At 36.8% G+C, this 19,096-nt stretch overlaps 1 protein-coding gene across 1 annotated transcript in view; it reads right to left on the bottom strand.

The window, feature by feature from the left end:
* LOC113106189 (protein BEAN1-like) overlaps nt 1-19,096 on the bottom strand; it is a 67,942-nt gene that overhangs the window by 20,670 nt on the left and 28,176 nt on the right. Inside the window, exons 4-5 of the mRNA XM_026267865.1 lie at nt 3,988-4,188; nt 2,556-2,697 (exon numbers count right to left, since the gene is read on the bottom strand). Of these exons, the coding sequence (XP_026123650.1) occupies nt 2,556-2,697; nt 3,988-4,188 (343 nt within the window). The remainder of the gene's footprint in view (nt 1-2,555; nt 2,698-3,987; nt 4,189-19,096) is intronic.

The raw sequence follows: 19,096 nt of genomic DNA, 5'->3' as shown, positions 1-19,096 counted from the left end.
CAAAAGCCCCTTTACAGAGCTTCACCAGAGGGCTCTGCCAGTCTAATGGAACTGTCATAGAGATGTAAATAAAATGTGCGCACTGTGAAACAAGCCATGAAGGGCAGGCAAGCTGAGCAAAAGCATGACCCTAACTAAACCTTTCCTCTCTGATATTAAACACACACATATACACACACACCCACACACACACACACACACTAACAAACTAACAGCCACATGCTTAACAATTTAGATATTTGTTATGCAACCAAAGAAACACTTGAGTATTGAGAAAGTGATAAATAACTTGACTAGACAGAGTCACATTGAGAGCAGATTAACTGGCTCAACTGTCAGGTCAATCAGAAGTGACTGTTCTGCACAAAGTCACAAGTCAACATCTTTGACAGCAGCATGAAACATGCACTGCATTCAGTAAAGTTTAAAGTATATATCCGGGCAGTGTTTTAAATTTAAAGGCGGATAAGATTGCAAGATGGGTGGGTTAATGAATATTAATGAGCTCATGCTTACAAGGAAGGAAGTGTTCAGTCATATAACTTAATATTCATGAGCTGAGCCTTCACCTTGTTACCATTCATAATTGGTTCATATATACTTGATTTTTATGAACTTGTAGATGTCCCACATGTCAAACAGATCACATTTACTGTACCTTTGCTCAGATAATTCAACACTACCTTAACTGATTTTGATAAACAGTCAAAATGATAGGCTAATCTGGTCAGTAGCTCATATCTGATACTTACAGTATTAAAAATGAAATGTAGACTTTAAATCCAGTCTCCTTACATTTGAGTAAGCAATGATTCTTTTCACTCACCTATTGCTCTTTCCAGAAACCTGAACTCAAATGAAAGGTTTCTTTGGCATGTTAAATTAATGTAGGTGTAGCACTGCACGTTTTTACAAAAGTTCCCATCTACTAAACACTGCCAGATGAGCGCTGTCATGTGTGCACACTTTCATTCATATCATAAAGGAAGACAGTAATTAGATATGATATTTCCTACTGACACACTACAGCAAAAGATAGAAAGTGAAAATACTAGTGTTCTAATAATTTTGGCCAATACTGTATCTTTGGTTGAGTAGTCTAAAGGTGAGAGTTCACGCAATACATTCCACAATCACAATGACCTCATAAGGGGGTATTTGATTTCTAATATAATTGACTTTATTAAGAAATTCATTACTTCTCCATCAGAAGCTATACATTCCAAAATCACTATGCCCACATCATTTAAGAATGTTCCTAATATGGTCATAATAATTTTAGCTTATACTCTTCTATTATGAAGAAATAAACATATCAGCATATAAAGCCTATCCCCAAGGAGATTATAATGGTTTTGGAGTTTGCTTAAAATAAGATAATAGAATTCATAAATCCCAAATGGATAGATTATAGTTACTTGATACAGAGGATAGTTATAATGACTCCAGGATGCACAGATATCCCTGAGGTCATAATAATTTTGAAATGTATCGCCTCAGCTAATGATTTGGTATTGATTTTGTAATGCATTACAAGGTTAAAAAGTTCCTTAGTTTTTGCAATCAAATTGCTTTGGCAGTGCTCTTATGAGTAATAAATGCTTAAAACAGCAATGGCCATTTGAGCTGCTTCCAAAATGTTAGGATCTGGTTTTGATACCAACCCCAAAATCATAGTGTTGGAATGAGATCTTATAAACAATAAGCGTTTCTCGCTCTGAGACATGTCCTCTACCTGAGGAGTATTTTATGGGTCGCTGTGTCGAAGCAGGCAGGCTAAATGGCAAGGAAGGGAACTGACAGATTCTTTGAACATGCCAATTAGACAAGCTGCCATTTAGATCAAACACACCAAGCCTTTTTCAGTGCAAAGCCATGGCATTTATCAGCAATTCCCGCTTGTTAGGAGAACTGAAAAGGATGAGGGAGGACTGCGAAAGGTGAAAACTTCTGAGCAGTGACAGAAGAAAAGGACTTAGAGCTGAGAAGAGTGAATACAACTGGTCCATCTGGTTCCCTGCAAACGCTTTCTATTTTTGCCCATTTATTTCTCTTATTCCTAATTTTTCACACAATAGAAAAAAAGAACAGAGTCAAACTCTGGTTTTAGCTAACAAATATACATAAAGCTTGCGTCAACAAAGAGTCATTCTGCTTTTCCCAGACCCCAGAACTAATCTAACTAGAAACAAGTTTCATTATTTCCAAACAGACCCTTCAAGAATGAATGTCTGAATCTGATAAGAGTTACACTTCATGTCAGGTTGAGAGAGAAACGAGTGAAATATAGCTGAAATATGGCAAATTATTCTGGACTATTTCTATCTTTAGCATCTCTAACTGGCTTTTAACATGGTTATCAGCTTATGCTACGCTGAGGCCTTTGAAGACTGTGAGAAGGACGACGGAATGGAATCCTTTAAAGAGGAAGTGTGCCTTCTCTGTCCCAGTGATCTCATTACTGACTACACACACACATGTTCCCACCTCTACCCCACACTGTACATACAATATATATGAACACAGACTCAATCCAGAGGTAAAATATGACTCACTGAGGTGGGGAGTCTGGGTACGCGACGTTGACTTGAGATACTGTCTCCACGTAGGAGTCGAAATCAAACGCAGGGGGAAAGTCCTCAACACAAGTGGACCTCAGCTCTCCAATGGAGCCACCATATGAGAGGCCATCTGGAGCTGTAGAAACAACAGCAACAAAACGTGATCATTTCTGTTTCTTCTATTACAAGTCTGAGAATGTTATTGACAGTGGTACTTTCATACGTTGCATATTATTTTAGTTCATAAATGGATTTCAATTAACAAGAATTAGAATTCTGTGATCATTTACTCATGTCTTCAAACCCTTTAAGACTTTTGTTTCTTCACACAGATTTAATGATGAAAAATATATTTTTAAAGAAACCTAAGATATTTTGGTCCATCTACTGAAGATTAATTTGCTTGCTTGACACATAAGAACAACGGATGTTCCGCACATTTGATCTTCTGTATACCATATTTAAAGAGTTCTATGAATGTGTGTTGATCATTAATAGAATCGGTTCATCATATAAAGTTATCATGTCTCTTTATAAGGCCTAAACCACTATGGATTACCTTTATTACTATAATCTGCTCTCATACCTCTTTCTGAACTTTCTGAACCTTGGACATTTTGGGTCACAATTAATGGAGGGACAGGAATTTAAAATAAAAATATCTGTAATTTGTGTTTCTAATATGAACTCTTATGGGTTTGGAACAAGTGCATGAGTAAATTATGACAGAGTGAACTATTCCTTCAAACTGTTGTGCTTATACAATAAAATATGTTTAAAAGTTTGATTCTGACATAAAAAAAAAAATCCTTAATACCCACAAATTTAAAGATCAGACTGAAATGATCGGGGATAACAAAATAAGATAAAGAAGATACAGTGTTTTCATAGTACAATGACCTAAACGTAAAATAAAAAAATCTTTTATTTTTCATGATATGACCTCATTAAAAATGTATAAATGTCACTGCATAAGACAAAAAAAGAAAATCAAACTACCGGTAAGTGACATTTAAAGAAAGATGGCACAAACTGAATAAAAAAGGTTCAAAACTATAAAACACAGTGAAACATGACCATGGTTCAAGATAAAAAAAACTCAAGTGGTTACTCTGCAAGGACACACAAAGTTCAAAGTAAACCTAAAACTTCATATTTTTGCAATTTCTAATACATTTAATGCCATATTGTAGATAGAGGGTCATGTTGACCATATCACTAACTACAATGCTACCTTGGACCAGGCTAACAGAAAGAAGCAGTAGGGCCGTGCAAGGATTGGCCTTCATTCCCTGAACTCCAAAAAAAGGCTTGATGCGTGGAAGGGCTGATTCCTCTCAACTTTTTGAAAACGAATTATGGCACACAGAAACTACAAACAAAGCCATGGTGAGTTTTGTGGAGCCCATGACGTTAGACCACTGACCGTAGCTGGCATGCAGGTGGGGGTTGCGCAGGCGGCTGTCTTTGCGCAGACTGCCCACGATGATGGTGACGCAGGAGAGGAAGAGCACCAGGCCGATGACGATGCCAGCCACCACCAGAGGGGACACCAGCAGGCTGGTTTCATTACCCCCTTCTTGGCAGTCTGGGTACTCATGAGCATGACTGCTCAGGTTTGAGCTCGCTGTATGGAGGAGATGGTAGATGTGTTGAAGTTTGATAGAAGATACGAAGATGGAAAGATAAGAAGGGAAATAGGAGACAAAGATGAGACGGATGGTCAGTTTTTAAAGCACTTTCAATAATTTACAGAAGCAGGTGTTACATAATACACAAAAGAGACTTTTTCTTCTTTCCCACACAGATAGAGAGATCATACTGGTGTGGGATTATGTCGTTTAATATATAATAGCCCTGCTCTGAGACACACACTCACACTCACAAACCTACCTCTCTGAGGACCGCAGATCAGAAATGCTCCCCAGACTTTCATCCCTCAGTGGATTAGATTTTCAAGTCTGTTTCAATTTTAAACCTGACCTGTTTGAATTTTTTTATATTTAGGGTGGAAGACTTTAGTGTCAGCTTGCTTCTTCCACCCTTTCCATTAGGACCAGAGAAAAACCAAAATCAGCCGCACAGACTCTCACACATACGTGCATAGGCTACAGAAACACAGACAGATTCAATAAAGCCTATTGGGAAAGATGATGATATTAACACTCTGTGGGCTTGATGCCTTCAGCCTTTCCTGGAGTTAAACAAGATAGAAATCAAATCAGTGTATCTCTAGGACGAGCACAGTGCTTCAATTGTATCCATGTTAATTCTGAGGACAAATGAAACATCAGGAAGTGTTCAATGCGATGTGATAATTTTCTTAAAGGGGTCATAGGATGCGATTTAGAAATGTCCTTTCTGTTTGGGAGTGTTACAAGCTCTTGGTGCATAAAGAAGATCTTTAAATGTTGCTAAGACTAAAGTCTCAAATCCAAAGAGATATTCTGTATAAAAGTTAAGGTTAAGTTGTATTTCAACACTGTTCCAGAACAGTCCAACCCAAATATTCAGATGTGTGCGGCGCATTTTATGGGGGATGAGGACTGTTTCCTGAACCAGTAGCCTGCAATGCATCTGTGGCACAACGGCTGTTTCTATAAAGCTGGGCAGTTCAAACATTGAACATGAACATGAACATGAGGCGTGTTTCAAACATGAACTAACCCTTTAAGTTATTCGGTTGATAAATATGTCTTACATTCCCTCTGACGTGAAATAAACCAATATTATGAGTTATTCAGTTACTCCTAACAGTTCATTGACTGAACTACTAAAAGAGAACCGATGATGAGATGTGCATGAGCAGAGCAGCTGGACTGAGTCTCGTACCGCTGGGAGACGGACAGCATATGTTAAGGGCGCAACATTTCTGTCACACGCTTGAGGCATTCAGCCAATCACAACGCACTGGAAAATACTTTTTTTTTAATTAATTTATTTTTTTACCTTAAACCGCATAAACATACACAAAATAATGTTATTTTTAGCAACATCATATGAGCCCTTTAAACTCTGTAAGCTGCAGATGGAGTATTAACAACAACAACAATAATGTTAAAGTGATTTAATGATTATTTTTGCACCGTCACTGCAGGTTAATAAAAATGTGTGGTAATCACTGGCTGTTTAAAATTTCCCCTTGTACGCTAAACAAAAATCATGCCACCAAACTAATGTTTTACCATAAGTGTGTCATTCACATCCCTGTCAGTGTATGCAATATGTGTAAGATATTAAAGTAGATTATCTATTATTTCTGTAAATAATTGTTGATCACATAACTGATCTCAGTATGAGAAAAGAAAATAATTGACTGCCTGCCTGGAATGATTGAGCAAAACATCAGACCTTCCTGTCATCAAATAAGGCCACGGGCTGTTCAAAATACTGGAAAGATTCAACACAAAATAATCATTCCATCACAAGACCTTCTCAACATCAACAGTTTTGCACTTCTACCATCACATGTGCTTTCTCACACAAGTTGGCAAGCAAGAGCAATAAAGAAAATAACTAAAAAGTGTGCTGTCACTAGACAGCTTGCTTTTTTGAACTTCAGTCAGCACTGATAGCAATTATGCATATTAATAGATTTGAACATCTATGACGTTCCTGGTTCCTTTTCAAGATAATGTGTCATTTGAGTTTAAAACATTAAGTACAAAAATATACTGAAGATAGTTATTATTATTATTATCTTATATATATATATATATATATATATATATATATATATATATATATATATATATATATATATATACAGTATTGTTCAAAATAATAGCAGTACAATGTGACTAACCAGAATAATCAAGGTTTTTCGTATATTTTTTTATTGCTACGTGGCAAACAAGTTACCAGTAGGTTCAGTAGATTGTCAGAAAACAAATGAGACCCAACATTCATGATATGCACGCTCTTAAGGCTGTGCAATTGGGCAATTAGTTGAATTAGTTGAAAGGGGTGTGTTCAAAAAAATAGCAGTGTGGCATTCAATCACTGAGGTCATCAATTTTGTGAAGAAACAGGTGTGAATCAGGTGGCCCCTATTTAAGGATGAAGCCAACACTTGTTTAACATGCATCTGAAAGCTGAGGAAAATGGGTCGTTCAAGACATTGTTCAGAAGAACAGCGTACTTTGATTAAAAAGTTGATTAGAGAGGGGAAAACCTATAAAGAGGTGCAAAAAATGATAGGCTGTTCAGCTAAAATGATCTCCAATGCCTTAAAATGGAGAGCAAAACCAGAGAGACGTGGAAGAAAACGCAAGACAACCATCAAAATGGATAGAAGAATAACCAGAATGGCAAAGGCTCAGCCAATGATCACCTCCAGGATGATCAAAGACAGTCTGGAGTTACCTGTAAGTACTGTGACAGTTAGAAGACGTCTGTGTGAAGCTAATCTATTTTCAAGAATCCCCTGCAAAGTCCCTCTGTTAAAAAAAAGGCATGTGCAGAAGAGGTTACAATTTGCCAAAGAACACATCAACTGGCCTAAAGAGAAATGGAGGAACATTTTGTGGACTGATGAGAGTAAAATTGTTCTTTTTGGGTCCAAGGGCCACAGGCAGTTTGTGAGACGACCCCCAAACTCTGAATTCAAGCCACAGTACACAGTGAAGACAGTGAAGCATGGAGGTGCAAGCATCATGATATGGGCATGTTTCTCCTACTATGGTGTTGGGCCTATTTATCGCATACCAGGGATCATGGATCAGTTTGCATATGTTAAAATACTTGAAGAGGTCATGTTGCCCTATGCTGAAGAGGACATGCCCTTGAAATGGTTGTTTCAACAAGACAATGACCCAAAACACACTAGTAAACAAGCAAAGTCTTGGTTCCAAACCAACAAAATTAATGTTATGGAGTGGCCAGCCCAATCTCCAGACCTTAATCCAATTGAGAACTTGTGGGGTGATATCAAAAATGCTGTTTCTGAAGCAAAACCAAGAAATGTGAATGAATTGTGGAATGTTGTTAAAGAATCATGGAGTGGAATAACAGCTGAGAGGTGCCACAAGTTGGTTGACTCCATGCCACACAGATGTCAAGCAGTTTTAAAAAACTGTGGCCATACAACTAAATATTAGTTTAGTGATTCACAGGATTGCTAAATCCCAGAAAAAAAAAATGTTTGTACAAAATAGTTTTGAGTTTGTACAGTCAAAGGTAGACACTGCTATTTTTTTGAACACACCCCTTTCAACTAATTGCCCAATTGCACAGCCTTAAGAGCGTGCATATCATGAATGCTGGGTCTTGTTTGTTTTCTGACAATCTACTGAACCTACTGGTAACTTGTTTGCCACGTAGCAATAAAAAATATACTAAAAACCTTGATTATTCTGGTTAGTCACATTGTACTGCTATTATTTTGAACAATACTGTATATATAGTTTTATTTTTTGCACTCAGAGAATATCAGCTATGCTGTGAAGCACATATTTGGCAACAAAACTGAGGTGCTAAATGTTGGCCTGTTGTTAAGCTTTGAAGGTGGAATATAGAAATACACTGTTGTTAAAATACCTCAATGCACTTGTGACTCTTTAGAAATATGCCATGAAAAACCTGTTTGTGTAACAGACTTCATTAATTATTATCAGTTCACAAACCTCACAATTAATTAAGCAAAGGAATACAGAAATTAATTAGTGCTGTCAGTCAAGTAGTCATTAAAATGCACAATCAAAGACGCATTAAGAAAATTACACAACCATTAAAAAGTTTGAATATACAAAATATTTTCAGCAAGGTTGCTCAATGTTTGTAAAAAACTGATAATTTAAAAATAATAATTATAATAATAAGTTTAAACTAGTGGTGGGCCGTTATCGTCGTTAACGTTCTGCGTTAACCCGAGACTCTTATCGGGCGATAAAAAAAATATTGACGTTAATCTATTCTCAAAGTTGGGTTGGGAGCTGGGTCTATACTAAGCAAGCTATGATGACTTTCACCTTGATATTTTATATAATCGACTGGCTGAGGCCAGCCTAAAAAGGACAGTTGATGGGCCACTGCTGCGCATCGTCACGAAAGCTTATCTTTCTCACGTGTTGTTAAGCCTTACCGCTTGTCGATTTAAACATTAAAGCATCCAAACACAAGACGCGGAAAGGCTGAACAGAGTAGCACGTGCCGTTAGGTGCGCACGAGAGAGAGAGCCGCGTATCACGGACAGCGACACTGAACCGAGCTCTCTTCTGCGAAGTTCACCTCGAAGTTCCTCCTGCACCCGAACGAACAAATACAAATCGCAGTTTGAACAAACAAAAAGATGTGAAAGAGCCCAATTCAACACCACGGTGTTCTGGTGTTCAGGGCTCGCGCAGAGAAAGGCGTCTCAAAACACTTGAACATCGAATTTGCTTATTTTTGCTCTTGTGCCGACAGATACATACAAAATATTTCAAAATATCCACCTTGGAAATTATGCTCGAAAAAACTGTCAGTTATTTCTTAAGTGAAAGAAAACAGTTGAGGAAAAAAATGGGATGTGTATTATATTGGATGCGTTCATGGTCTCTTAAAGTGACCGCGCCTAATTTAGCTACTGGCTGCTGTAATGTTAATCCAAGAAAATCAAAGAAAATCACTCACTGCTCTTGACTGAATTTCTTTGTAGTTATAACAGTCAAACCAAAACTTATTCAGAAACCAGATATAATTTTTGATATATATAGCAAAACTGTAATAATGTGAGAAATGTTGAAGGTGTCTGAATAAAGGTTTGACTGTATATTTAATTTTTACATTGAAGACTATCCAGTGCTATTATTTGGTTTCTGTACCTTGACACCTACAAACTTGAAAAAAACAAAAACGTAAACATTGGTGTGAAACAGGAGTAATGTTGTTTGCACCTTGTGCAATGTGGAATTAGTTTACAGCTTTTTCAAGCACTTTGTGATGCATTTTGGAAACAGGAGATGAGCCCCTTTTCTAATGCGACATCTAGCTTGATAAGCCCCTTCTCAAAGACTTACTTTTTGTCAATTTTATTTGGGTAACACACATATTCTGAATGCCGACGACAGAATTCGAAGGAGCCATTTTAATCTAGATTAATCTAGATTAATTTCAAGATCACAGTGAGATTAATCTAGACTAAAAAAAAATAATCTATGCCCACCTCTAGTTTAAACATTTAAAACATTTGTAATGTTACAAAAGATTTATGTTTCAAATAACTGCTGTTATTTTTATCTGTTCATCAAAGAATGCAGTTTTTCACAAGAATATTAAGCAGTTTTCAACACTGAGAATAAACATTTCTTGAGCATATTAAAATGATTTTTGAGGGACACTGAAGACTGGAGGAATGATGCTGAAATTTCGTCAATCACAGGAATACATGAAATTTTAAAACATATTCAAATAGAAAATTGTAAAAAATATTTATAGTGAATATTGAAAGTGAAAGTGATTGTGACATGGCCAAGTTTGGTAACCCATACTTGGAATTAGTGCTTTACATTTATCCCATTCTAAGTGCACACAGACAGCAGTGAACACACACCTGGTAATAATATTTCACAATATTATTTTTTAATGCATTTTTGATCAAATAAATGCAGCCTTGTTAAGCATAAAAAAAATCTTACAAACTCATTACAGGGGTCATATGATGTTGCTAAAAAGAAAATCATTTTGTGTATTTGGTGTAATGTGATATGTTTATGTGGTTTAAGGTTCAAAAAACACTTTATTTTCCAAATGATGTACATTATTGTTGCTCCTCTATGCTCCTCCTTTCTGAAACGCATTGATTTTTACAAAGCTCATCGGTCTGTAAAGCGAGGTTTGTGCTGATTGGCCAGCTATCCAGTATGTTGTGATTGGCTGAATGACTAAAGCATGTGACGGAAATGTTACACCCTTTACCACAGCGGTTCCCAATCCCAGTCCTTGTATCCCCCTGCTCTTCATGCTTTGCACGTCTCTCTTAGTTAACACACCTGATTCATATAACCAGCTCATTACAAGAGAGCTATGTACATGAACTGCGTTCTGATTGATATGATCCCTGCATAGAGTTCATTGCTCCCTACATACGTTGAAGTTTACTTCACTTCCAAACATTTATTAATGGATTTGCGTCAGGTGTGACAAGACAAAAACAATATAACCCATTATAAACAAAGCATTTGTTGCATCCAGTGGGGACATAATTACTGATTATGATTTATACTGTAATTTTACATGTTGCGTTGCGTATCGCGCTGCGTAAACATAAAACAATGTTTGCATTTGTGATCGAATAAACGACCAACAACAAGCGTAATTCTACACTGCTTGCTTAAAATTTGCGTTTAAATCATCAGTGGCAAATTCTTTAAGCATGTAAACGTACTTACAGGCTGTGAGTCAGAAGCGCTAGACTGATCTTGCAAAGTTGGAACTGACCCACTCTATAGAAACAAACACCGGCATTGTAGGCTACTGTCACAGGAAAGTCCTCATCCTCCGTAAAATGCGCTGCATACATCTGAATATTTGGGTTAAATACAACAGTGTTGTAAATACAACTTAACCACTGATTTCTAGTTGTGTCCACTTTTGGAAAGCCAAACAAAGTAGTTTTGCTTTCACACTGAAACACAGCGTCTCCACAACAATTAGATGCCGGCAACAGTGAGAATAAAAGTTATGCCTTCTTTCTTTGCGTGAACATTTGAGCGGTGTTATGTAGGGATGCACCGAAATGAAAATTCTTGGCCGATACCGAAAACCGAAAAAGAGAAAACCAAGGCCGAAAACCGAAACACCGAAAGAAATTATGCCAATTATTAGTACCATTGCATTTATTGCTATGACCGTGTACTAACTTTACTAAAATTAAGACATTGCAATTGCATAAATTAATATTAAAGTTTCAAAGATAATTACAATTACATAACTTATTAAAAAAAAACATAAAAATACATAATTACAAATGATGCAAATATTTATTAAGCACATTGCAACAATGCACAGTGTAAAATAAAATTCAAACCAAAAATGTATCCCACTCATGTGTATATTTAATAATAATGTACAGGCCTACTGGCCTGCAGAAAGGTTTTAAAATGAACAGTTCTCTCATAAAAACAAAGTGCATTTAGGTGAAGTGCATTTGAAATTGTTCTCTGTAGGACTAGAGAGTGCATCACTTCTCCAGTATAGGCAAGAGGGTTGTCACTACTGGGGATGGGGACTTCAGACAGTTAACCATCTAGCAGTTGAGCTTGTCATCTGCCTGACATTTGAGAAATATTTGAGAGAGTGTATTTAAATAGGGCCAGGGCCTAAATAAACATTTTTATCAAATTAAAGCAGAAATCTAGCAGAAAATCTAGCATAAATATGGCTACAATCTGATATTATGTATGTACATATGTTTGTGTGTGTGTGTGTGTGTATATATATAGTAGCCTAAACAAAATAGCCAATGTATTATTATTATTTGAGGCACTTTCTTGCAGAATTTCACTGAACATATCAGACAACGAGGGTGCATGCCACTCATCTGGTGCAGAGACGAGTCTTTTCTGCGCTCTGATCTGTCTCCTGCACTTGTCGCTTCTCCGTCTCCACGCGGGTTCTCCGCATCCAGCGCGGCCTGGATCATTTCTCGTGCGCGCTGCCTTATTTCCGCATCTAAGTAATGGTTTTATAACGTGGATCAAGCACATTCGCGATGAAGTGCAGAGGATCCGAAAAGATCTCAGTGAGACGTGTGCTAACAGACTCTATAAGACTGTACTTTTCTTTGTTTTTACTTCGTGGTCCGTCTTAATCTCTTTGTTAGGAGACGCTTTAGTGCTGCGAATAAAGGAGTAAGAAGAGAGAGAATATTCTCACTGGTGTTAAGTGAATGTCGCGTGGAGCTCGTGGTCTGCGCTATGCAGGTCGCGGTTTCTGTTTGCGTCATCACACCATTTCGGCCGTGTTGTTTCGGTGTTAAAAGTCTATCGGCCGAAAACCGGAAAGGCCATTTTCGGCCGAAAATTTTCGGTGGCCGAAATTTCGGTGCATCCCTAGTGTTATGCAAATCTTCCCACATAGTGATGTAAACAAGTGGGGCGTGTTAAAATAAGGTGTTTTAGAAGGGCGTCTATAAAGAATATCTCTTTGGATTTGAGACTTTAGTCTTTTCAAATTTTACAGATCATTTTTTTTATGCACCAAGAGCTTGTAACACTCCAAAGAGAAAGGAAAATTTGAAATCGCAACATATGACCCCTTTAATAAATTTTATTAACCCATCCAACTTTTGAAGGGTAATGTGTATTCATTACAGAATTAAACCTAATCCTAAAAGTATGTTTGTAGAAGTGAATATATAATTAATTTTGTGTGCGATACATTTTTTTAAGAACAAGCCCAACACCCCCCCCCCATGTTTAGAATTTGCATTCAACTCATTCATTCATCTATGCATTTAGATCTGATTTATTAGCATTACTGTATTAGCATTCAGTGCTGGGATTGGCAGTGAGGTCTCTAAAAAAACGCATCTCCAGGAATACAGCAGCATGGTAACCTCCAGGCATCCAGATGGAGTATGCTAACATGTCCGCTATGCCCTCTCCCTCGAAATGTGTGACATTATGAGCTGAATGCAACTGAGATTGCATTTGGGAGATCAGTTCACTCCAGTTAGACTGAATTCAGCATAAGTGTGTTGCTTATGTAAGTTGTCATGTCCTTCTACTCTCCTTCCCTCTAGCCCTTGCATCCTTGTCCTGTCTAAGAAAAAAATACACACACAAAAAATAAAAATACACATGGCTTTATGCTGAAGGTCGCAGCAGACCAACATACAACTCTATTGCATAATCATAACAACTTATGCTTTTTCTGCCCAACATTCATACATTCACCATTACTCTTCTCTCCTTTCTCTTGTCATGCTTCCCACTGGGAACAATCCAATTCTGTGCCACAGATTACTATAAGCCCACATTTTGTGTTCAACTTTAGACACTTTTCACTCCCATTTTCAGTTTTACACTGACAAAATACTACTCTTAAACTGCACTGCTTGTTTGTTTTTTTTTGCATGTTTTTACTTTATAGATAGACAAAGTGAAAAAATGCCAATGGAACAAAATACACAATGACGTTTAACGTACATTCAGCAACACTTTAGTATAAGGATCAATTCTCACTATTTACTGGTTGCTTATTAGCATGGATATTATTAACACATTGTTATGGAATTCTTTTATTCTGATATAAGAAACACATATTTGCATCCTGATGGTAAAGCTTCTGTGTATTAATCTAAGCCTACATGAATAAAAACGGAAACCCCAGACTAGTATAAACTGCTCAAATAATCCAGCATTATATGGGAGTCTTCATTGCAAAATACAAAAGGCTCTTCTAGCAGTTATAACAATACGCTCAGTGCTGAAACTGTACTTGGACCTGCTCTCCTGCTTCTCAGCACCACTTTGCTCATGTGGGCAGTGTGAATAACCTGTTCATATGGACACAGAAATAAATACACACTGCTTACTGTATGTGCAGCTTTTCAGTGGGGTGTGAAAAATGTTAAAGGGTCAAAGAGCGGGTGGAAAATGTTTATATAAAAAAGCTTTTTATACAGGTCAATCCTGTATTCACAACACAGCAAGCCTTGAGTACTTGGTTACCGCACAATACAAATATTAAAAGCAATACAGACACATACAGTATCTATAAAAAGTAAAAAAAGAGAAAGTGATAATTTTGCAGTGGTCTCTTAATTTTATCCAGAGCTGTAGAAACCGAGACTCAGTATGGGAAAATGTTTGTTTTCCATCTTTTAAACCAGACCAAATGACTTGCATTAGAACACAAACCCTGCTTTGGGCATCACATAAAAGACAGCACTGCAGACAGCATCATGTTAGGGTAAAATGAGGTTGCTAGGAATCAAGAAAGAAATAGGTATACACAGTTAAACATGTATTTGACATTGGAAATAAGTTCTGTCTGATTATTGTAGTCTCAAAACCTTGCTCTTGCTGAATTAATATTAGTTTAGGAATTTCTCAACTTCTTCTCAGTGTGATTACTGTACACATAAATAAACAGCACTTGCAGCAGCGTTTACAGAAACACAAGCACTTCATTTAGATCTCTCAGCAACAAGGATGAAAAGTGTGTGAAGAGAAGGTCATTCCTACCCACACATCCAGCAGCACGCAACACACACACACACACACACACACACACACAAATACACAGAGAAGCGCTTCTAGGGAGCTGATTCTAATAATCACAAGCCCTGATTTGTTTTACTGAATATTTCATGACTTCCAAGAAGAGCACAAATGGTTCTATGAATCAAGTGTGATGAATCTAAATTTGACTTTCTAATGATTCTCTGATGATTCTCACAACCACAGCTCAATATTATAATAAGAAAATATACATTACATACAGTGGGGTTCAAAAGTCTGATCTAGGTTTATCCATTTAACCAATGTTTAGGTTTATGAAAAAAAGAAAGTTATAATGTACGTACAATGAATAAGGGATTCTACACACTGTATCTGCTGACAGTGAGCATGTGAACTCTTTTGTACAGACGGTCAGATGTTCTCGCTTCCATTAAAGCTCAAGACACTCTTTGGATCATCTTAAATCAAGATGAACACGATCATCAGGATTAACACAAACTTGTGAAATTCATGTAGTTTGAGTGCTGCTGTAATTACACTAAAATGAAGACAAACCGAATACTAACACATCCTGATTATTTTCTTTCAATTCAACTTGATTCATAATGTAGATAATACACTTTTTAATTAAAAACGTTCTATTAAGTTACATTTTCAGACTTTGTACCCCAATACAAATACTCTGTAAGCTGTTACTAAGTGTTATTGCTTCGTATACATGGATTACATATACTTGCAGGAAGAATATAAGACATAGTTGAGTGCAAAATCAAGTTTAGTAGATAATGCAGTCCTGCATATGTAATGCTAATGTTATGGAGCAAAACACAGGCAGGATTTAAATGCAGCAGGAGAAACTGTCAGGATGTCTTGGTCAAAACATCTGTAAATTTTTATTGTGATAATTTGGCCTTCTAAGAGTATATGCTTCTGTTTTAATATGACTTGCTGGGTTGCCACTTTCTGCAATGATGTGAGGGGACAAATTTTGAGACTAAAATTATCAGAGAAATGAGTAAGCAATCTCATACGCTAGCGCTAGCTGTCTATCCATCAAAGAATCCTAATAAATGATCATGGTTTCCAATATAATACTATATTATGCAGTACAAATGTTACACTGAAAACTGCTGCTGAAAATTCAGCTTTGAAATCATAGGAATAAATTACTTTTTGAAATATAGCTGCAAGCAGCAATCACACAACTGACCAACTACGGCAAAGACTAATTGAAGCCAAGTGAAAAATGGCTAAGAAATCATAAAAATAGTTACTAATAATATGATTTAATGGCATATGACTTTTGACGAATAGGTGGCGCTGTTACCAAATTGATGTGGCGTGGTCAGGTGTAGGTGACAATGGCAATGTCAATGTCAAAGCTTTGCAGAGATATAGCCTCAGACGCAGTTTGGGATTATTCCAGAAAATTTGTTGATGCGTTAAAGGAAAACACATTTTAAAGTCAAATTAAGGTCAAACGGTCTAGGAAGAGTTTGAAAAAGTAGGTTTTCAAAATAAATTAAAATGACGCACAAAAAAGTTTGACTGATTATAGTATAATAATATAATAATAATATATTTTAGTTACAATACATAGACAAATTGAATCTTTAGCATTTTTGAACTTTTGGCCACAAGATGGTACTGCCCCCGATTTTTTTGAGTCCTATCAGGACATGGGGCCGAAGACACATACCAAGATTCATATTGATACAGCAATGTATTCGTAAAATATTGCATTTTATGTCAAAATTCAACGTGGCCAATGCCCAAAATGGTTGACATGGGCAAACTGGGTATGGTTCGACTCAGTATGCTGCACAGAATCTTAAGAAACCACTGATTTTTGGGCAAAGCATTCAAAAGTTATGTAGGGATGCACCGAAATGAAAATTCTTGGCCGAAACCGAAAACCGAAAAAGAGAAAATCAAGGCCGAAAACCGAAACCGAAACACCGAAAGAAATTATGCCAATTATTAGTACCATTGCATTTATTGCTATGACCGTGTACTAAGTTTACTAAAATTAAGACATTGCAATTGCATAAATTAATATTAAAGTTTCAAAGATAATTACAATTACATAACTTATTTAAAAAAAAAAAACATAAGAATACATAATTATAAATGATGCAAATATTTATTAAGCACATTCCAACAATGCACAGTATAAAATAAAATTCAAACTAAAAATTTATCCCACTCATGTGTATATTTAATAATAATGTACAGGCCCACTGGCCTGCAGAAAGGTTTTAAAATGAACAGTTCTCTCATAAAAACAAAGTGCATTTAGGTGAAGTGCATTTGAAAATTTTCTCTGTAGGACTAGAAAGTGTATTACTTCTCCAGTTGGCAAGACTGTTATCACTTCTGGGGATGGGGACTTCAGACAGATAACCATCTAGCTGTTGAGCAGTTGAGCTTGTCATTTGCCTGACATTTGAGAAATATTTGAGAGAGTGTATTTAAAGAGGGCCAGGGCATAAATAAACATTTTTATCAAATTAAAGCAGAAATCTAGCAGAAAATCTAGCATAAATATGGCTACAATCTGATATTATGTATGTATATATGTTTGTGTGTGTGTGTGTGTGTATAATATACAGTAGCCTAAGAACAAAATAGCCAACGTATTATTATTATTTGAGGCACTTTCTTGCAGAATTCCACTGAACATATCAGACAACGAGGGTGCATGCCCCTAATCTGGTGCAGAGACCAGTGTTTTTTTTTTTTTTTCTGCGCTCTGATCTGTCTCCTGCGCTTGGCGCTTCTCCGTCTCCACGCGGGTTCTCCGTCTCCACACGGGTTCTCCGCATCCAGCGCGGCCTGGATCATTTCTCGTGCGCGCTGCCTTATTTCCGCATCCAAGTAATGGTTTTATAACGTGGATCAAGCACATTCGCGATGAAGTGCAGAGGATCCGAAAATATCTCAGTGAGACGTGTGCTAACAGACTCTATAAGACTGTACTTTTCTTTGTTTTTACTTCGTGGTCCGTCTTAATCTCTTTGTTAGGAGACGTTTTAGTGCTGCGAATAAAGGAATAAGAAAAGAGAGAATGTTCTCACTGGTGTTAAGTGAATATCGCGTGGAGCTCGTGGTCTGGGCTATGCAGGTGCACGTGCAGGTCGCGGTTTCTGTTTGCGTCATCACAACATTTCAGCCGTGTTGTTTCGGTGATAAAAGTCTATCGGCCGAAAACCGAAAAGGCCATTTTCGGCCGAAAATTTTCGGTGGCCGAAATTTCGGTGCATCCCTAGTTATAAGCAAAAATAAAAATGTTTTTCCTAAACCAGTAGGTGGGCGCTGTGCAGTAGTCTCAGGTCACAGTTGTTATAACACAAACCAAGTTTGCTCTCAATATGCCAAACCACTGCGGAGATATAGTGTCACATCCATTTTTGCGTCCTCTTCATCAAATTTGTTCACACGATATTCAAGAATGTTTGGACTAATCAACTTGAATTTACCAGCATGATCTACAGATGATCTGAGATAATATTAGTGAAAATCAGACAACCCATCGAGTTAAACAAAGGAGGGTTTTGAAATATTAAAAAAAAAGTGAATGAGTGAAATATCAGAATTTTCCTTCTATATCTTGTGGTTCAAAAGTTATACGCATAAACGTGAGTGAAAATTTGGACAAATGATGGGGCTAGATAGTTTGAGTTAGAGTCTCCAAACTTTTTGGTTTTGGTTAATGTTGAGAGTGTCCTCTATCTGTGTGCCAAATTTCATAACTAAAAGCGAGGAACAGGATTAAGAACAGCTTATTAATAGCATTGGGTCACACCAACTATGTGACAACGTAGCGCTAAATTACCATTCAACAGACTTTTAGCCACCACCCCAAATTAGTTAGCAACATTAAAATAGTATTCCATACACCTAAATGGTTAGTTCACCCAAAAATGAAAATTAGTCCATAAATTACTCGCCCTCAAGTCATTCTTGGTACATATTACTTTTTCTTTCATATGAATCCAGTTGGAGTTATATAAAAAATTGTCTGATGGTCAACGTTCCACCTCATACATCATCCAACTGGAAGAGCTTCCGTTTACAACAGTGAGTGCAAGTTAGATTAAATTGATTATTACGCTTGTAATGTTTTTTTTTTTTTTGCAAAAATACATTGATTCACTATAGGAGGCCTTTGCATTTAATGCTTTTCGTTAAAAAATTTCCATATCAGCGTCATAGCTGATACCGATATATCTGCGACAGGCTCTTATTGCCTGATAAAATCGTCAAAACAGTATATCGGTCAGGCACTACTTTTGTGATAAAACAAATGCAATATTTTTACCTATAAAATGTTTTAATGATTTAAAAAAACCGAAGCATATACCAATC

The sequence above is a fragment of the Carassius auratus genome, chromosome 7, assembly GCF_003368295.1.
Source record: "Carassius auratus strain Wakin chromosome 7, ASM336829v1, whole genome shotgun sequence".
Taxonomy (NCBI): domain Eukaryota; kingdom Metazoa; phylum Chordata; class Actinopteri; order Cypriniformes; family Cyprinidae; genus Carassius; species Carassius auratus.
This window is presented reverse-complemented; position numbering and strand designations above follow the sequence as displayed.